The following is a 20,502-nucleotide window of genomic DNA, read 5'->3' on the forward strand; positions in this document are numbered from 1 at the left end:
CTCAGCCCGGCCTATGCCCTCTTGCAGTCTGGGACCCCTCAGAGGATGTCTACCTGCTGGGACCCACTCTCTGGAGGATCGGGCCCAAGATGGTTGTCACAAATCCCTCTGGCAGCCCGGCAGCCCTCGGGGGATGTCCACTTGCCAGCGGGGAGCAGGCCTAAGCTGCAGTCGGACATCCTTAGCGCTGCTGAGGAGGCGGGATAGGCTCCCACCACCACCGCTGTACTGGCAGCCGTCAGCCTGGCTTGTGGCTGAGCAGAGCTCCCCCTGTGGGAGCACATTGACCACCAGGGGGAAGCTCCTGCATTGAGCGTCTGCCCCCTGGTGGTCAGTGTGTGTCATAGTGACCAGTCATTCCCAGTCATTCTGCTGTTAGGGTCAGTTTGCATATTACCCTTTTATTATATAGGATAGAGGCCTGGTGCACGAAATTCGTGCAAGGGGCTCAGCCCTCACAGCTGCAGTGCCCAGCTTCATCCAGAAGATCGTCTGGACGGTCGTTCTGCTGTTTGGCCGGCAGGTCTAATTAGCATATTATGCTTTTATTATTATAGATAGATGTCTTTTTTAATGCTGTTCATACTAAGCATCCTTATAACCTTTGTTTTAACTATGTATCTGGTAGTTTGCTTGCCTCCATTTCATTTAGTTCTTTTTCTGGAGATTTCTTCTGTTCTTTCATTTGGTACCTGTTTCTTTGTTTCCTCATTTTGGCTGCTTCCCTGTGTTTGTTTCTATGTATTAGGTAGAGAGCTACTATCTCTCCCAGACATGATAGTGTAGTCTTACATAGTGTCTTATAAGGCCCAGTGGTGCAGCCTCCCTGGTCACCTGAGTTGGGTGCTCCAGGTGCACCCCATGTGGCTGTGTGCACTATTCTGTTGTAGTTGAGTCTTGATTGCTGTTGGCATGTCACTGGGAAAAATTGATCCCCACGCGAATCAGCTGTAAGGACCATCTGTTAATATAGCAGAGTAGCTGTCCCATGGAATAGGACTTGATTCAGGGGGGCTATGGTGCCCCCTGAGTTTGTTCCTTGAGTGTGTCACTCATGGAGGTGGTAAGATTGTAATCCGGTGTGGTCTGAAGCTGTCCACTGAGTGCACTGGCTCTGAGGCCTTCTGGGAGGTGCAAGGTCAGCTATCACCTGTGCCATGCCTGGGGCCACCCAAAATGAGCTACTGAGCAACCTTCAGAAGGCTATTTGTGCTGGGCTTGGAGGTTCCTAAGAGAGGCCAACCTGAAAACAGGCTGGCTGCCACTAGTGCCAGGTAGGGGTTTCACAGATGCCAGATGCTGCTTTTTGGGAGAGATTTTAGGAAAAGTGTGCAACATGAGATAAGAGAGCCATTTATATGGAAAAGCCACTGGACATGGCATGGGTGGGCACACAAGTTGGGTGGGGTAGGGTCTCAAGGAATCAATAGGGCGGGGCAAACAATGTGAACCAGGTTGATGCAGACTCCCTGTGTGGGGGGAGGGGGCTCAGCAAGGAAATAATGGCCTCTGCCAGCACTTCTGTCTGAGATGAAGCTACCACGCAAGCCCTCATCCTGAAGCCAGACAATTCGGTTCCTCCTCATATGTACCTGGTGCCTTTGGAGCTGCTGCCACAGCACTGGAGCTCAGAGCAACTTCGTCTGAGTAAATCCATGTGCTGGTCCTTCAAGAGGAATGTCTGGGGCTCTAGGAGTCCATCATCTCACTCAGCCACAATTTATGCTGATTCTTACAGCCTGGAGTTATGACAACTTCTCTTCCTGGCACTGGAGCCCTGGGGTGGGGGTTTTTAACTGCCACATGTGGGTGTGGGACCAGCTTGTTCTGCATCTCCTCCCCTCCTATCAGTCTGGATGTGGCTTCTTCTTAATACCCTTATTTATAGGACTTATGTTCAGCTAGATTTCAGGTGTCCTGAATGATGGTTGTTTTGTAATCTTGTTGTAATTCTGATGTTGCTGTAGGAGGTTCTGAGTACCATGCTTATCTATGACAGGAACTTGTTTTTCAGCTTCACTAAATGCCAGGTCATTTTTTAATTAATGGTAACGGTGTTTTTAAATGACTTTAGAACAATGAAGTAAAGTTGAGATTTAAACAAAATATTTAGATGTGTTTTGAAAAAAAAACTTTAAAGAATGTAGAAGAGCAGCAGAAACCTAGGGGAAAAACAAAACAAAACAAAAAATAATCAATTTAGCTCATAGCCATATAGGAAAGGATTGAACTTCATACCTCATGACAAAGACTCTAGAATAACTATGTATGGTTGAAAAGGGGTAATAATAAATATGAATAATAATAATTATGTATAGTGGCTAAACCCACAAATCAAAGAACCATTTTTGAATGCCTGTAGTGTGGAAAAGCCTTTTGTACAAGTCTCTGCATTTATACTTATAGATGTGGAGTATATGCTAAGTTAGAAATTACCCTAGGAATAAACATCAATCTTAACAGATTATTTCAGCAAGTAATATTATACGTAAGTCAATGCTTTTCATCCAACAATCAAGTCCACATTGTTTGATTTAGAACATATTTTTTTCCTACAGTGTCAATGTTATAAATATGGTTAATTTTCCATTTCTATCCTTGTAGGGCACTTAACAAATACAGCTATTGCTTTTATATTATGCACAGTGTCTGAAATTAAGTGCTTTTACATTGAGAACTGTAAGTACCTGCATCAATAGAAGAGAGCAATGGGGTCTAAGAATTGAGACCACATGTGTCAACGTGATCCATTTGTTTGTTACAGGAAATCTTTGCCCAAAAAAGATAAAGCTGTAAACTACTAAATAACTTCATTATTTGTTTCAGGAAATTCCCATATATTCATTTATCTCAGACAAACAATCTGCTCACCTTGGCAAAGAGTTCACTTACTAAGCAACAGTTTGCTTATCAAGACTTGCTTCAGACTCTCGCCTTGCTATAGATACTAATCATAAAACTATTGTGTCATGAACTTTTCCAAATCCCAGTCTGTTCTCCACCTAAACCACTTGAGCCCAGACTTCCAAGTTCTATGAATACCCTCCTCAGACTTGCCCCTTCAGAAACTGTCAAAATTGTCACGCAGCCCTAGCTGGTTTAGCACAGTGGATAGAGCATCAGCCTGGGGACTGAAGGGTCCCAGGTTTGATTCTGGTCAAGGGCACATGCCTGGGTTGCGTCCCCAGTAGGGGACGTGCTGGAGGCAGCTGATCAGTGATTCTTTCTCATTACTGATGTTTCAATCTCTCTTTCCCTCTCCATTCCTCTCTGAATTCAATAAAAATATATTTAAAAAAATATTGTCAGGACAGTGTCCTCTATCATTGCAGAAAGTTCTAATAAACTATAGTTTTGCATTATTAACCAGTTATCTAACAATATTTTAAGGGAGTTTAATAACATATTTTTAATTCTTTTAATCCTCATAACACCCTTTTTAATATAGGTTCTATTATTATGTGCCTTTTAGAGATGAGAAAACTGAGGTAGACTGAATAAAGTAACTGACCCAAGTCCACAAAACAATTTAATTCACACGAATCTAAACCATGGTACTAATATTACTGCACCATTCTTCCCCTAAGTCAGGGGTTCTCAACCTGTGGGTCACCAACTTGTGGGTCACGACCCTTTTGGGGGTCGAACGACCCTTTCATAGGGGTCGCCTAACACCATTGGAAAACACATACATAATTACATATTGTTTTTGTGATTAATCACTATGCTTTAATTATGTTCAATTTGTAACAATGAAAATACATCCTGCATATTAGATATTTACATTATGATTCATAACAGTAGCAAAATTACAGTTATGAAGTAGCAACGAAAATAATTTTATGGTTTGGGGTCACCACAACATGAGGAACTGTATTAAAGGGTTGCGGCATTAGGAAGGTTGAGAACCACTGCCCTAAGTCAATCAATTTGAAGGATCCCTGAAGAATTCTGTTCTCTGACTCTCCCCCAAACCTCTAACTCCTGTAATTAGTAATTTTATTGTCTTTCTTTCTCATGGCACTGGGGTCTCTTTGAGGACAGGGGCATACCATAATCTCTGATATATAGTAGGCATTCATAAAATAAATTTTATATGAAACTCCACTTTACAATAGAGGTTCTGAGATATTAGCTCACCCAGAAAGGAACTGTCAGAACTGATGCTCCCACCAATGCACCACATTCTCTAGCTCAACTGAAAATGAGTTCTCAAAGAGCAGTTTTAATGAGATGAAAATCTACACACATTACAATCCCATCAAAGTATTATATTTCTTTGCTTTTTGCTATGTTATTATCTCAGTGTGATCATATAGGCCATCTCATGTTGATTAGATGCCTGAATCATACATGTGCCTCTGATTAATAAAATTAAAAAACATTAATTAAAAATTGCAAAAATATTTTAAAACATAGGGAAGTTCTGTGTAGTTTCATTGATATTGAAATTCAAAGCAAAACATTCTTCTCATCTGTGGATAGAGTTCAATATTTAAGAAAGCAGTTATTTCTCTGGTTAGGAGAATTTTATACAGTCTCTAGCTAAGCAACAAGGAAGACTCTCTCCAGCTGTTCACCTCTTCTGAGTGTTTAGAAACCTCCAGTTTTCTGATAATAAAAAAAAACATGTACCACACTGGGCACAGTGGTGGCCTTCTCTCACTCACTCTTGCTTTACTAAGTGGCATTTTACAGAGCACAAAGTAATTTCATTAAGTGCCAACACAGCCCTTTATTTTAAGATAAACAACCTTAAGAATCCTTAAAAATAAATATCTCACTATAAGATGCATATTCCTTTACGGGCATAGAATATTCCATCATGTAACTTAGATTAAAACACAAATATATATATATATATATACATATATATATATATACTAGAGGCCCGGTGCACAAAAATTTGTGCACTCGGGGAGGGGGGGGGGTCCCTCAGCCCGGCCTGTGCCCTCTCGCAGTCTGGGACCCCTCGGGAGATAACGACATGCTGGCTTAGGCCTGCTCCTGGGTGGCAGAGGGCAGGCCCAATCCCTAGGTGCAGCCCCTGGTTGGGCTCAGAGCAGGGCCGATTGGGGAGTTGGGGCGCCGTCCCCTGTCATGCACAGAGCAGGGTGGATCGGGAGGTTGCGATGCCACCCTCAGTCATGCTCAGGGTAGGGCAGATTGGGGGGTTGGGGCACCGCCCCCTGTCACACTCAAGGCAGGGTCGATAGGGAGGTTGCGGCGCCACCCCCTGTCACGCACAGAGCAGAGCCAATCAGGGGGTTGGGGCGCTGCCCCCTGTCACGCACAGAGCAGGGCCCATCAGGGGGTTGGGGAGCTCCCCCCTGTCACGCACAGAGTAGGGCTGATAGGGGAGTTGGGGCACCACCCCCAGTCACACACAGAGCAGGGCGGATCAGGGGTTGGGGCACCACCCTCTATCACCCACAGAGCATGGCTGATCAGGGGGTTGGGGCGCCACCACTCTCACACTCAGGGCAGATGGGGAGGTTATGGCTCTACCCCATCACACACAGAGCAGGGCCCATGGGGGGGGCGGATTGGGGCGCCGCACCCTGTCACACACAGAGCCGCAGGGCGATCAGGGGGTTGGGGAGCTCCCCCCTATCAGGCACAGAGCAGAGCTGATAAGGGGGTTGGGGCGCCTTCCCCGTCACGAACAGAGCAGGGCGGATAGGGAGGTTGTGGCCCCGTCCCCTGTCACACACAGAGCCACAGGGCGATCAGGGGGTTTGGGCGCTGCCTCCTGTCATGCTGATCCCGGTGCTGGGAGGCCTCGCGGCTCCGCTGATGCCGGTGCTGGGAGGCATATTACCCTTTTACTATATAGGATAGAGGCCTGGTGCATGGGTAGGGGCTGGCTGGTTTGCCCTGAAGGGTGTCCTGGATCAGGGTGGGGGTCCCCACTGGGGTGCCTGGCCAGCCTGGATGAGGGGATGATGGCTGTTTGCAGCTGGTCACACCCCCTTCAGGGTGGGGGTCCCCACTGGGGTGCCTGGCCAGTCTGGGTGAGGGGCTGAGGGCTGTTTTCAGGCTGGTGGGTGACTGAAGCTCCCAACCGCTCCTTTTTTTCTTTTTCTTTTTTTAATTCTGGGCCAAGGCCTCTGCTGCTGAAAGCAGGTATCTGGTTTGTTTCGGTTCTATAATCAAAACACTGTATCATCTCCAGCTCTGAGATCCTGGCCGGCTGAAAGCTGGTTTCTGGGGTTTTGTTTAGCTTCTATATTTGTTACAATGTTTCAAACTGCCAGCTCAGAGGCCGGCAAGGCAGGCAAGGAACGTTGGAGTCCTCCTTCACTGAAGCAAGCAAGCCTCATGTTCGCTTCCAGCTGCCTGGCTGCCGGCCGCCATCTTGGCTGGCAGTTAATTTGCATATCGCCCTGATTAGCCAATGGGAAGGGTAGCGGAGGTACGGCTAATTACCATGTTTCTCTTTTATTAGATAGGATATATATAATTTATATCAGGCACTTTCTATGTCTGGCCTGGTTTCTGGGCATTACTTTCCTTTAAATGTGGATTTTTACCTTCTGATAACATGAAATATCTTTCCAAAAGGTGAAGAAAAAGGCAAATAATATTCAGTACAACTAATTTTACTATACCTACACCTATACCTTTCCTCTTTTTTAAGATAAATTAAAGGCAAAATGTGATATACAGTAAATATCAAAGGTCTCAAATATTGAACAGAAAACAAGGCTCAGCCAGGTCATGTAACTTGGTTGGAGCATCATCCCATACACCAAAATGCTTTTGGGTTTGATCCCAGGCCAGGGCACACACCTAGATTGCGGGTTTGATCCCTAGTCAGGTTGAGTATGGGAGGCAACCAATTGATGTTTTTCTCTCACATCGATGTTTCTCTCTCTCTCTCTCTCTCTCAATTCAATGAAAATGTCCTTGGGTGAGGATTAAAAAAACAACAAAAAAGAAAACAAAGCTCAAAATACAATGTCCTATTGATGTGCTAAATCAGGAATGTAGATCAATCCTTTTATAATATTTTCATGTATTATTGTGTTATTTTTATTAAATGTATGCTTTGACAATGAGAAAATGAATTATGGTGTTCTGTTGTTAGCTATTATTTTATTGTTTATTTCAAATACAAGGAAGGCAATGTTTTAAAAATATTTACATAACATGACATAAATGTTTAGAAAAGAAAAATTAGGAATAGGTTCCACAAACAGATACATCTAATACCTTGCTTCTATTGACATCATTGCTGCTGCTTCAGAGCAATAACAGCATAACATCTGGGAGATTTCACAGGATCAAACAACTTCACAAGCGCTGACCATGCAATATCTTCCTGCAAATTGATAAGTGATTTAGAAATAAAACCATTTGTTGAAGGTAAAAACGAGAGATCGGTTAGGCTATATAATGTAATATTAAAAACTATGTAAAAACAAACCATATAAAATAAAACGATTCTTTGTTCAAAAAAGTTAACATTCACAATTTTACTTTCAGGAATTTACGCTGAGAAAACAATTAAAGATGTACATAGAGAGTGAACTACAAGGTTACTCTTTGCTGTGATTGTGAAAAACTGAAACTTGCCAATAACAATTGGGTATTACTTAAATTATTATATGATGAAACATTATTCAGCTTCTGTAGTAAATTTAATGAGATGGAGCATTTTTAAATTAAATAAATGAAACAAATTAGATGCAAATAGCATTTATAATTTGATTTCAATTTTAAATAAAGTATAAACAATGTGCACATATATATTCCAATATATATACATATATATATATATATTAGAGAGAACCACTAAAAAACAAACCAAAAATTTAATAGTTAGTGCTTAAAGGTTGCATTATTGCTACTTTTAATTTTCTTTTTTATATTGTTCATTTTAAATTCCAAAATAAATATGCATTAATTTTATAAGGTATTATTAAATATATTAACAAATTAATATTTATATGATTTCTATTATCTCATTACCAGTCTATTAATCTTGGTGCATACCATTTTTATTGCCTATTATACTTAAGTCAATAAAAATTGTTTTGAAAAGGGAAATGATGAGTAAAGTAGGACTGATTCAAAGCTTTGAGTACTTTTTGAGTTAGTAGCTTAGGAAAACACATCATTTTCTAAATACTCAAAAACTGCCTTTCTTCATATAAATACAAATTAGAACAAAAGCAAACATTTATTAAAATCCATTTGTCCTAAGTAGCCTGTTGAAAAGAAGAAAGCAAAGCTCCCCATATGATAAAACAGAATTGTTAAAATAAAGGGTTTATATAGTGGAAACACAGCCTGAGTCCACAAATGGGTTTAATTTAAACAGTTCACAAAACTTTATTTTGATCAAAGCTGAGTAAAATCTGCAAAAAACATTTTCCCTAAGATAGCCAAAAGGACAATATTTTTAGTTATTCAACAAAGATAAATAAGATTGGAAAAAACACCACAAAAAAACAGACGCAGTCTTCATTGATCAGAAAGAAGTTTCTGACTGCAGAGTGCATTTGCCCCAAAATTCAAAAGGGAAATAAAAGGCAAATTCTTACAAAATGTAACATATATCTGATATCTTTTATGTCTGGTCTTTATTACTGTTAGCTGTACAATATGGCATATATGATAACTTGTGCTCACTGCCTACTGTATAGTAATTACCATACAATTAAAAGAATGTAAGCTTTATTATGGTAGCATTGCTGAAAACATCTGTTATGCACATGTTTATGTTTTAAAAAGATGGAGTGAATATTTAAACTTTGAAAATATGATGGGAAAGATTATCTTATGTTTTAAGCTTAAGTTTTATGTGAAAGAAATTTATCCTACATATAAGTGATCCAAATTACTGGATTTAATAAATATATTTATTATGCATTTAAAAATAACACAACTTACCTGCTCTTTCAAGTAGCAAAGTCGATCCAGAAGAATCAATGTTTCTATACAAGGAGCCAGAACAACTTTCAACTAAAGGAAAGAATAAGATAAGATGGTGTTACTTAAAAGGAAAAAAAAATGACTAGCCGACTAACTTAATATTATGTTTAAAAAAATGTATCTATAGAAGTTTGTATATGGCCAAATCTTCAATACCCATTGTACATCTACAGAAAATGAATACTGCAGAGATCAAAAGTTTTCTTTAATAATAGGAAAAGAATGTCCTTTAAGTGACTTTGAGGTAGAATCCAAAAGCCATCATACATATGTGATGGAAAGCTTTTAAATGGGCACTAAGAATGAAATTCATTAAAAGGAATGCTTGTGAAATAACAGAATTGAGAGCAATATGTGTTCAAAGAACTCGGAAACTTCTTTCTGTGCATTTATAATACACTTTAAGAGAAATCTACCATGTGTTCTCTTTATTACATTACTGACACCTAATATAGTTCTGAAATAGGAAGTGATCCCAAACGGTTTTTCTATAATAAGAGAAAAACAACATAGATTGTTTGGGCCCATAATAAAATTTAATAGGATCCTATTCAAGTCTAGCAACAAACCCAATTTAATATGTTTAATTCTAAGATTTACCATATTAAAAGCTTCCAGCTCATTCATTCTAGGCTTATACTTCTCATAGTAGTCCATTATCATTTTTTCCGGCAGCTTCAAGATAAAACAACAACAATACATTTAACAATAACTAACATTTTTTTCTTATCAAACACACCCAAAAGTAAAATAAACATAACAAATGTAAAGGTGTCTGAAGAGCTCTGAGGATATTCATGAAGCAAGTCAATATAAATCTAAATTCTTTTTACTTAACTCTGCTGTATCAATATAGGTTAATTAGCATGTCACAAATAAAATTACAAATAACATCCTATTAATATTGTTTAATTTCAACCAGTAGTGATGAAATATTTACTCTGACTTGTTTTTATGCTAGGGGCACATAGTAGGAGCTCAATAAACATTTTTTGAATAAAATTAAAATTTAAAACACTGTCTAAAACTACACATTCTAGAGGAAATAATGCAAAATAATAGAAACACAATAATGACATAAATTCATATTTGTTATTTCCTCTAAAATCAACTAAATTAATCTATGAACAAGCATTACTTTTTGATTTTTCTTTCTCTAAAACATATGATACCCATAGTCCAGTGAACCTTTGTGGTTAGGGCACTTTCTAGATCACCTACATGTTTCAGTTTCCACCAGTTGAGCTTTATGCTTACTGAGTCAACTGTATTTGTTTCTACACTTGTTATGCTAGTTATATTATTGTAATAAAATAATATAAATATTATGTAATCAATGAAATATGAATGCAAAAAGTTATTTCTATAAGTTGAGTGCCTCTGTGAAAGGCATGATAAAAGAGAGTCACCAGAGGAAACTGTTGTCAAAACAAATGAAGAATGGACAAAAAGAGTAAAAAATCTGAAAAGCTTTGTACTCATTTCTTTGCAAATGTATAAATAAATTTGTTATTTTTGCAAAGCCTCTATTCCTTTTCTTATTGTACTAAATTTCTTTTGAATTTAAAAAATACAAAAGTGTAACAGTGAAAAAAGTGAGGCTTTGCCTCATCCAATTTTTAGTGTAGCTTTCCAATAAAGATCCTTTTAAAACTTTGCCCATCTTGGACTCAAATGCATACCCCTGAACCAAGTTTCTGCACTAGAGTATATTGGATTGGATCCAGGCCTGCACTTCAAGCCAGAAAAAATTCTCATCTCCCAAAATGGTGTGTGTAAGTTAGTCTTCAGTGTTTACTTTGCTCTGGCCATCTGAGATCAGCGGTTATGGGACAACACACAATCTTTGTTTGATCCTGCCTCACCAGCACACTGCTCCCTACAAACATGGTGTTTCAGTGTGATTCCTGGGTTCTCCAATATTCTGTTTCTCATTTATGCCAGACTGGAAGCACCACCTAAACCAAGAATTGTTGATTTTGCTACTCAGGATATGCTACTTCAGAGAACTGTATTATGTTGGTTTTGTTGTTGATCTGTAACCCTAGGCATGTTCTCTTGGCATCCTTATGCATCCCTCTTTACCTTCATTGCACTTCACAAACCCCATGGCTTGAGATTTAACATGCTGTCTGATTTTGTCAAAGAAATTTGTGTTTCTGTTTCTCTATTTGTTGCTTTTGTGGATTCTGAAGAAAAAAAGTGAGAATCTCACCTTACTCTCTAAAAAATGGAAGTCTCTTGCTTCACTTAATGTGAAACAAAACTGGACGTTATAAATTATACATTATAGATATGTTTGATGCAAAATTTTCAGGTAAAATTTCAAATAGTGAAACTATATGCAAACCTGTTTCACAAAGCAAAACAAATGGCCTTGTTCTTACACCAAACATTTGGTGAGTGAAAGTAAAAGATATTAATATGTCTTGAAGTAAAATATTCAATGTATAAGGTATGATTTCATGCTTTAATCAGCTTTGTCAATCAAATGCTCAACTACCAGACTGATCAAATCACAGAGATTATATGAAAATTTAAAAATAAAGATGCTATCTCATTTAATCCTAATATCAATCTGTAATATATATGTAATCTAATAATAGACAAACAGGGTAATTGACCATACCTTCGCTACACCTCCCACTGGCTAATCAGCGAGATATGCAAATTAACTGCCAACAAAGATGGCAGTTAATTTGCATATGCAGGTGCAGAGCGAAGACTGAAGGCTCCAGCCAGAGTGAAGACTGAAGACTGAAGACTGAAGAGGCTTGGCTTCTCTGCTGCAGCCTCAGCGGAGAAGCCAAGCCTCACTGTGGCTGGACCAAAGGCCTGGGTCCCGGGTGCCGGAGGAAAACCTGTACTGGCAGCCAGGGGAAGGAAGGCCTATTGTGCGAATCTTCGTGCAACAGGCTTCTGACATATATATATATATATTCATGGTCTCATTTCATTTTTTATTTTTAAATATATTTGTATTGATTTCAGAGAAGAAGGGATAGGAGAGATAGAAACATCAATGATGAGAGAGAATCATTGATTAGCTGACTTCTGTACACCCCCCCCCGGGGACTGAGCCCACAACTTAGGAATCAAACCATGACCTCCTGTTCATAGGTTGACACTCAACAACAGAGCCACACAAGCCAGGCCATGGTCTAATTTTAAAGATAACATTACTGAGTGTTAAAGCCACTGAGAGCTTGGTAGGCCCGGCATCCTAGAGATAAAGGAAGGTATCCCAATTGAGGTACTGCTTGGTGTAGATCGTACTTAGGTAGACATATGTGGAAACTTAAGTGTACATTGAATGGTACTGGGAGTACTGGTCATGAAATCCATTGCTCCCTGCTGCCCATCCCCTAGACTCCAGAAAAAGGGAGTAATATAATTAAGCTGTGTAATAGGGCACTAACTCAGTGGGGTGTAGTTTGGGTTCAGAGAGATATCTAGTCCTCAAGAAAAACTAGGGTGATAGAGTAAATGTGTAGCGATGTTCAGGTGTTATAGATTTTCCCTCCACAGTTCTTATAATTTTTGGACAGTTATTATATCTTAAAGATAGCCTATGTGTTAAAAAGTATATGCTATTATTCAACACATTTCAAACGCTTGACCAATTTCATCCTGTCTGGATAAGTTTCAAGAGTCAAAGTTCTGGATATAAGCATTTCTTTTTCTTCAATGAGATTCAGGATTCCTTAAATTCTTCTGCTTTTATTTCAGACCTAAATTGTTTTAGATGTGCATTTATTTTGTCTGCTGGTAAGCACAAATTTCCTCTTTCTTCTTCCTCATAGGCTTATTTGTCTGATGACCACTAGTTCTGGAAAACTATTAAACATTCTTCTTTTGCTCGATGTCTATTAACAAGTTATATAAAAATGGCAAAAAACAGCATGGGGTCTAGAGTTAGACAGTCTGAAACGGAATCCCTCCATCCCAAATTTCCTAGATTTTGGCCTTAGGAAATCCATTTAACCTATGTTTTGATTTCCTCACCTATAAAACTAGGGTAACTATTCCTTTCATAAGATCATCCTTAGTCTTCAGTGAGCTAACATAAACCAAGCTTTATAGCACAATGTCTGACACAAAGCAAAGGCTCAAAAAAACTAGTTTTTCTCATATTGTTCTTTGTAAAATAAACTATATTTTTAAACTTAGATTTACAGAAATATCGAAGATAACAGTTTCCATATATCTACTTGCCCCTATTAATCATTACAATATGATTATCTGTTATAATAAATGAACCAATATTGATACATTATTATTAGCTAAGATCCATATTTTATTCAGATTTCCTTAATTTTTATTTAATGTCCTTTTTCTGTTCCAGGACCCCATCCAGGACACCACATTGCATTTAGTTCTACTGAATGTGAGAATTTTTCAGACTTGTCTTGATTTTGATGACCTGGGCAGTTTTGAGGAGTACTTGTCAGGCATTTTGCAGAATGTTCCTTTACTGTGATTTGTCAGATGTTTTGCTCATAATTAGACTAGGGCTATGGGTTTTTGAGAGAAAGACCAAAGAAGTTCAATGTTCCTATATTATATCAAAGGCACATACTATCAATATGACCCATCACTGTTGATGTTGACCTTGATTACCTGGCTGAGATAATGTTTGTCACATTTCTTCACTGTAAAGTTCCTCTTTACTCCCCTTTCTATACTGTATGCTTTGGAAAAAAGTCACTATGTGCAGCCCATACTTAAGGAATTATTTTCCATGGGAGACTTGTCTTTTCTCCATGTATTTATTAAAATTGTCTTTTTATAGCTTTACATAAGGGGGTCCAGATAAGCAAAGGTGGACCACATTTCAACTTAACATGAAATGGGTGAATAGATGAGATATACAGTTATTCAAAGAACCCCCCATTTCCTATGTGATCAGAAGATGAGTTAGCAAGTGACCTACTTGTCAACATTGGATGGAGGGATTGAAGATGCTGATATACCCTTGGAAGGTCATAATTAGCTCAAGAACTAAGGTAGGTGAATGTGGGTTTAAGGTCTATTAGCTGTCCAGTCTAGGGAGTGGCAAAGAGGCTGAAGTGGGCCTGATAGTCTTAGGTTGGTAGACAGAGGAAGTTATCCATGTGATCACTCAAAAAATTAGTGTCAATGAGAATGTTCTGAAGCACACACACGGAGGTGATGCTTATTTTTACTTTTTAAATTTATTTATTGATTTTTAGAGAGAGAGTAAGGGAGGGAGGGAAGGAGTGGGATAGAGAAAGAGAGGTAGGAGTGAGAGAGAGAGAGAGAGAGAGAGAGAGAAATATCAATTGATTCTTATATGTACCCTGGCAGTGATTGAACCCACAACCTTGTTGAATAGGGATGACACTCTGACCAACTGAGCTACTCAGCCAGGGTGGTTACTCTTATTTTAGAAATGATGTAATTATGTGTATAACTAATCTCTCTAAGCTTGAAATTATGGACAATAAGATGCAGGTTTTCTTATAAAGAAAGGAAAATGTAATACATAAAGTACTCTACATATTTTCTAATGTATACCTGTTTAATTACTAGCTGATGAAAATAAAATTTGAATAGCACAATCTACATATAAAATTCAGCTAAAATCTATTCTAAAATTAATTATTGATACAGCATATATTGCATACATTTTCATTTGAATTAAATATTTGCAGTTTTTGTAAACTAACAATTCTAATAAACTAAAATAATGCAATTTCGAAATTAATGTTTTTTCCTATATTAACAGCATTAATAAAATAATTAAGCAACTCTTATTTTTCTTCCTTAAATAAAAAATAAAAGGTATAATGGGTTTTCCTATTATTTCAGTGATTATATCTTCTATTACTCCCTAGAGCTATTGGTTGTCAGGGAGACATTTCTATACTTAATGCTTCTCTGTGCTTAGCTGGGAGAATAAAGATGATTTTTAGTCCAGCCGGGCACGGCTCAGTGGTTGAGCATCAACCTATGAACCAAAAGGTCAAGGTTTGATTCCCAGTCAGGGCACATGCCCGGGTTGTGGGCTTGATCCCCATTGTGGGTCGTGTAGGAGGCAGCCGATCAATGGTTTTCTCTCATCGTTGATGTTTCTATGTCTCTCCCTCTCTGAAATCAATAAAAATATATTTAAAAAGATGATTTTTATAGACAATATGGCTATTATGTAGAATTAGACTTATATTACATAAGAATGTTCTATTGCTTAATGAAAACATCCTTTTATCTTGTGTTAATTTGGCATTAAAATGTCCTTAGACTTCATCTTTGCATACAGCTTTGACATATTCTTTTTGATCACAATTTCAAAGAAGTTTAATTGTTAATACTTGTTTTCCCACCAAATTTAATTGCTCCATATCTACATAATCATAAGTTAAAAGAAACATTATTAATGATATGCTTATTTTCAAGAACGATTTGAGGTGGTTTATAATATGAAAACAAAAACATATCAATAGTAGGGCCAGTAAAGAAGGGATAAATTTTTAAGGGCATATAATTCAAGAGAAATAACAATAATACCAAAATAACCTAGCTAAGGATAGTTGCTGAAATCAAAGGTAAACTGATCTTTGGGTCTCCTGATAGCTAAGGCAAAAAAGAAAATTAATGTTCTTTGGAGATCATCCTATTATGAAAAATTAAATATAATTTATGTAGATTGTTGTATAACAGAATCCAGATAACATAAAAAGCTTCTTAATATTGTCTTATAGAATATCCAAAAATAGCCTCATACCAAGTAAGTTAATACTCAGAATTAACTAACAGTAAGCCTCATTTTAACGTCTTCCTGACCAATCCCTGCTTGAGGGAAAGGGTCATGGGCTGCAGCTTATGAAGAGGTCTCCCGCAGGCACACATTTCCTCTCTCCTACTTCTCACCTTACTGGATTTAGGGTACTTGTGACTTATGACAGGGCTGCTGCTGCTTGTTGATATGTGTCTTTGTGAAAAATTAAAAAAAAAATACTCCATCACCTTGCTTGGGGTAGATGCCAACACACCTATCATAAAAGGAAGATGGGCGGTAATTTTAGCTCTACTTTGCTCTTAGCTAGATGCCTTTGTGCAGAGCAAAAATTGCATAGTCCTCTGGTGGCCCAGCTGATGAAATGGTGGGGAATAAAAAGTCTATGCAAACAGTTATGAAAGAGACCAAATTAGTCAACTAGACCTTCTTTTTCTGTCTCAAAGTACCTCCCACAGATGATTTATTATTTACAAAAGTGAATAAGCCTGGTCAACATGAGGCAGGGTAAGGAGACTAAAAGTCATGTACAAAGTTTGTTGAAGGTGAGAAGCATAATCATGAATAAACAACCCATTGTTAAGCAAAAATCTGTAGAGAAAAATGATCTAGGACAAAGAGTGAAATAGTTGGTAGTTCAGGAGTGAATCCTATAATGGTGAAGGATTAGAAAACATGAATTATTGCTAAAAAAAAAAAAAAAAGTAACAGTAACTCAGTCACCATGTTTTGAATCCTGCTCCCACTAACAAACTACATCCTAATGAGGCGAGGCTGTATCTTTCTGGGTTCTTACGAAGATGAGAGACTAGTTTTTTGTTTTTGTTTTTTTGTAAGTATACATATTCCTGGAATAACCTCCCATCAATTATTGAAACAAAGCTGAGTAAATCTTTATTCCTTGCAATCAAATAACTGCCTTTCTTCTTAAAATCTCGATAAAAGCAAATTATTTAATCATAGTTCTGATCATGCATCCCTACAGGGATGAACTACTGTAGGTAGTGATTTGAATTGATATAGAGATGGGGCTTGAATATATGATATAGAGATGCATTGGGAGGGAACATGTCAATGTCATGAAAGACAAAAAAAGAGTTGAGGAACTGTTCCAGATTAAATGCGACCGGAGACATGACAACCAAATGCAATGCCACATCTGGGATTGATGCTTTTAAGTACATGCTGTAAAAGACAGAGTCAGATGATGACATTTTGTTCCATTAATGGTGATGCTAACTTTGATCACTTGGTATAGCATGTTGACCAGGCTTATTCACTTTTGTAATTAATAAATCATCTGTGGGAAGTACTTTGAGACTGTAAATATCCTATTCCTCCCAAATCTTTTACTCAATGGTTGTAACATCCATGAATGGTTTTCCTGTGAGTCAATTATTACCTTGGTGGTTGCAAAAAGCATCAGGAACTTATTTATAGGAATAATGCACATGTTTTTCTCATATTAGCAAAGATGACAGGTTTTCCACAAATTTAATCTGTATCAGGAATCCACTGTTTCCTTTGGGTTAGAGGGTTTCATTCGACCTAGATCATTACAGAATACATTACCACAAGAAAAAGTTTATGAGCTCCTTACATCTGTGGTTGGCCAACTGTGGAACGATTCCTGCCCTCCCACCTGTATTTAAACTACTATGATTAGTCCTGATCAACCTCTGATTTAACTTACAAAGATTTAGTTGGCCTCCACATGTGCCCTATCTTTAACCTTATCTCTCACCACTGCCTCCCTTACGTGCTTTATGCTCCAGCAACGCTAAGTCCAGAAGCATGTTTTTCACATCTCTGTGGTTTTGCAGAAGTCCTTCCCCTCCCCCGACACCTGAAATGAATTTCTTACTCCCAACCGTCCCACCTTGTTTGCTAAGCCAACTCCTATGCATCCTTCAAGACCAAGCTAAGGCACCAAAGTTGTTTGTAAAATCTTCACAGGTAGAGTAAGTCACTCCTTTCTCCTATGCCTCCACTGTACTTTATTTCAAGTTCATGCTACAATTATTCATTTTCTTTTTTCAGGGGTTAGGTTTTAATTATCTTTGTAGTTCCAGTTTTCATTCTTCTTGGCATATTATTCTCCAAAATAAATGTTTGTTGATGAATAATTAATGATTTCGGTCTCAAAAGTTTTACTTTTGCTGACCTGCTTTGGAAAAATACCTGAAGATTTTTTTTTTAATTATCCTCTATCTACTTCCACTAAAGTTCTAGCTTGGTGGGTTTCAACTTTGTCCATTCAACAGCATAACCCCCTTCCATCAATTCAATACTTGAAATTACTTCTTCATTTATTTGAGTATTTGTTACATGTGTATCTCTCTCTCTCTCTCTCTCTCTCTCTCACTCACACACCCACCCACACACATACACACACACACAAGCTCTAGAACATAAGCACCTTTTATTCCCCTCTTCTTACGGACAATACTATAGTTCATTTTTTGTTTAGCAAACAATACTTGTTCTGATGCTTTTAAAATCCTACGTGTGTGTGTGCGCGCGCTTGCACATGGGGAAGGAGACGGAAAGACAGAAAAGTAATACAAAAGAAGATAAAGTGCTATGGATCATGAGGAAAACATAAATCCTTAAAAATGATTTTGGAGGTTTTCTGAAATTTGATGAGATAAAGTTTGGGACAGAAGATAGAGAGTGACTTTTTTTTTTTAGGTCTAGATAAAGTCTGTCACTAGGATCTTGTTATTTTAAACATTTTTAAAGTTCTATTAAAATGTTTTAAAATGATAACTGAACTTTACAAGAATTTTACTGTAACATTTCATTTTAAGAAATCCATCTAATAAACAGTACACCTGCTGATATAAAGAGTTGGTTTTCTGCCACAATTTGTTTTCAGTAGTATAGAGTTGGGCTTACCTTTAGTGTAAATCTAAACTCTTTTCTTAAATAGGCTTATATATTATGTGGGGCTGAAATAATATCATCCTTAGGTAATTAGGGCTATAAATAAAGATCCAGGAGGGTATAATTTTGAATAAAAAGTCTTCAAAATCACTGCTTCTTCCCCCCTTTGCCTCTCCAAGCTTCTTGGTGTAACATGGCATTTTTTTTTTTAAACATGGAGTTTATAATGGAGCTGTTAGATGACTGCAAATGGAATTACCCAGATGACAAATGCTCAAACATGGATCTCAACCGAGCTGATTTTGCCCATTAGGGGCATTTTTGGCAATGTCTGGAGGCTTTTTTAAAAATTAATTATTATTATTATTATTATTATTATTTGGATTATTAGCACTAGGATGCTACTGCTGACATCTAGTGGGTAAATATCCTACAATGCACAGGGCACCCCCCACAACAAAGGATTATCCAAATGTCAGTATTCCTGAGATTCAGAAATCCTGTTCTAAGAGAAAATGTCCAAAGCTGTCTTTCACAACTGACTACAGAACTTAATCTTTTAAGCTGTTCAGAGCCACTTTTGTACCCAGCACAGGCAGCTCTGGTCTCTGGAATGATGATTTGTCTGTGAAAGTTCTCTGTGTACTTCCACTTTTAACATGATTTCTTGAGACTAAAAATGTATTCAGATCATGTTAGGAGGTTTTCTAGGAACTTCATTTGCTTACATAGTTTTAAATATGAAGAAATGTACTGTACTTTAAAAGTTCAGAAACACATCAATGAACCACCACACTTTCAATTACACAGTTTGTTAACAAATGATTATAAATTTAGTCAAAGATCTTTTAAATATTTTGGCATAATTACTATTTTAAAGTTAAGTGGTTTTGATACTTTTTAGTAGTCAGAATCCCAGGTGAAAATTAATTTTTTTTAGAAAATTAATTTTATTTAAAAAATAAAACTATACATATATACAAGTGTCTTCTTTATTGTGCTTGTGGTTAAAACTTTCATTTTAACACTGATACTTCATAATGTGGGGAAAAAATGGGATTTTGTATTGGATTGGAAATATAAGTCTAGTTTTAATTACTTATTCTATTCCCATCCACTCTGGCCTGATGAACACAAGTGTCTTAAATCCTGTTGCTTAAAATGAAAACAGGCCAAAAAAAACCCAACCCCCCCAAATACCCAAAAAAACAGAGCCCAAATTACATAAACTCAGCTATTTACTTCCTCTCATCAGCACATCCTTTTAAACACCTTATATTGTTTTATACTTTCCTGTTGCTTTTCTTTTTCTAACCAATTTTATTCAACATATTTGTTTTCAATGAGTTTCAATAGTATAATGAGAAAATTAGTGAGGCACTATTTTTGTCTTTATTAACTAATAAAGTTAATCATTTAAGACTAATTTTACATGGTGACACTCATCTACATTAGTCTCTCTCACTTTTGTTTCCAATTTCACTTCTCAGTAGTGTGGTGGTTAATGTCGAAGTTTCGATGTTGAATCTGTGTTTAAGTTCCAGCGCTACCACTTGCCAGCTCTTTGCCCCTGGGAAACCGATTTGCCTTTTTCTGAGCCTTTCTTTCTAGATCATTGCATTGGGAAATATAATAGTATTGATCCTAAGTGTTTTGTGAAGAATAAATGAGTTAAAGTTGAAATGTCCTTAGCATAACTATCACATAGTAAGTACTTAGTAAACATGAACTATTATTAATATTCTTATCAGTAACAAAATAAACATATTAAGGAACATTTACCAGGATTATTTTTAAAGATAAATCTGGGACGAGAAAGCCATCTGAAAGGATAAGTAACATTCTTTCTGGATTTTTACTGTTTGGTTTTTGGCAAAGGATAATATATTTTTAGTTTAAATAAAAACTTAGCTCTTTAT

General features: G+C 37.3%; 1 protein-coding gene across 4 annotated transcripts in view; it reads right to left on the reverse strand.

The window, feature by feature from the left end:
* Nucleotides 1-402: 402 nt before the first annotated feature.
* METTL25 (methyltransferase like 25) overlaps nt 403-20,502 on the reverse strand; it is a 100,720-nt gene continuing 80,620 nt past the window's right edge. For 2 of the 4 annotated variants that reach the window (XM_070409639.1, XM_070409636.1), the window contains 4 exons: nt 9,541-9,615; nt 8,899-8,970; nt 7,216-7,324; nt 404-2,162 (listed from right to left, as the gene is read on the reverse strand). In XM_070409639.1, coding sequence (XP_070265740.1) covers nt 7,232-7,324; nt 8,899-8,970; nt 9,541-9,615 — 240 coding nt within the window. In that variant the 3' untranslated portion in view covers nt 404-2,162; nt 7,216-7,231. Of the gene's footprint in view, nt 2,163-7,091; nt 7,325-8,898; nt 8,971-9,540; nt 9,616-20,502 lie in introns of those variants that run through there. The other 2 variants (XM_070409638.1, XM_070409637.1) reach the window with 2 other exon arrangements.

Source organism: Myotis yumanensis, unplaced genomic scaffold (genome assembly GCF_028538775.1).
Source record: "Myotis yumanensis isolate MYYU_CA2020_CCGP unplaced genomic scaffold, mMyoYum1.0.hap1 SCAF_3, whole genome shotgun sequence".
Classification (NCBI taxonomy): Eukaryota; Metazoa; Chordata; class Mammalia; order Chiroptera; family Vespertilionidae; genus Myotis; species Myotis yumanensis.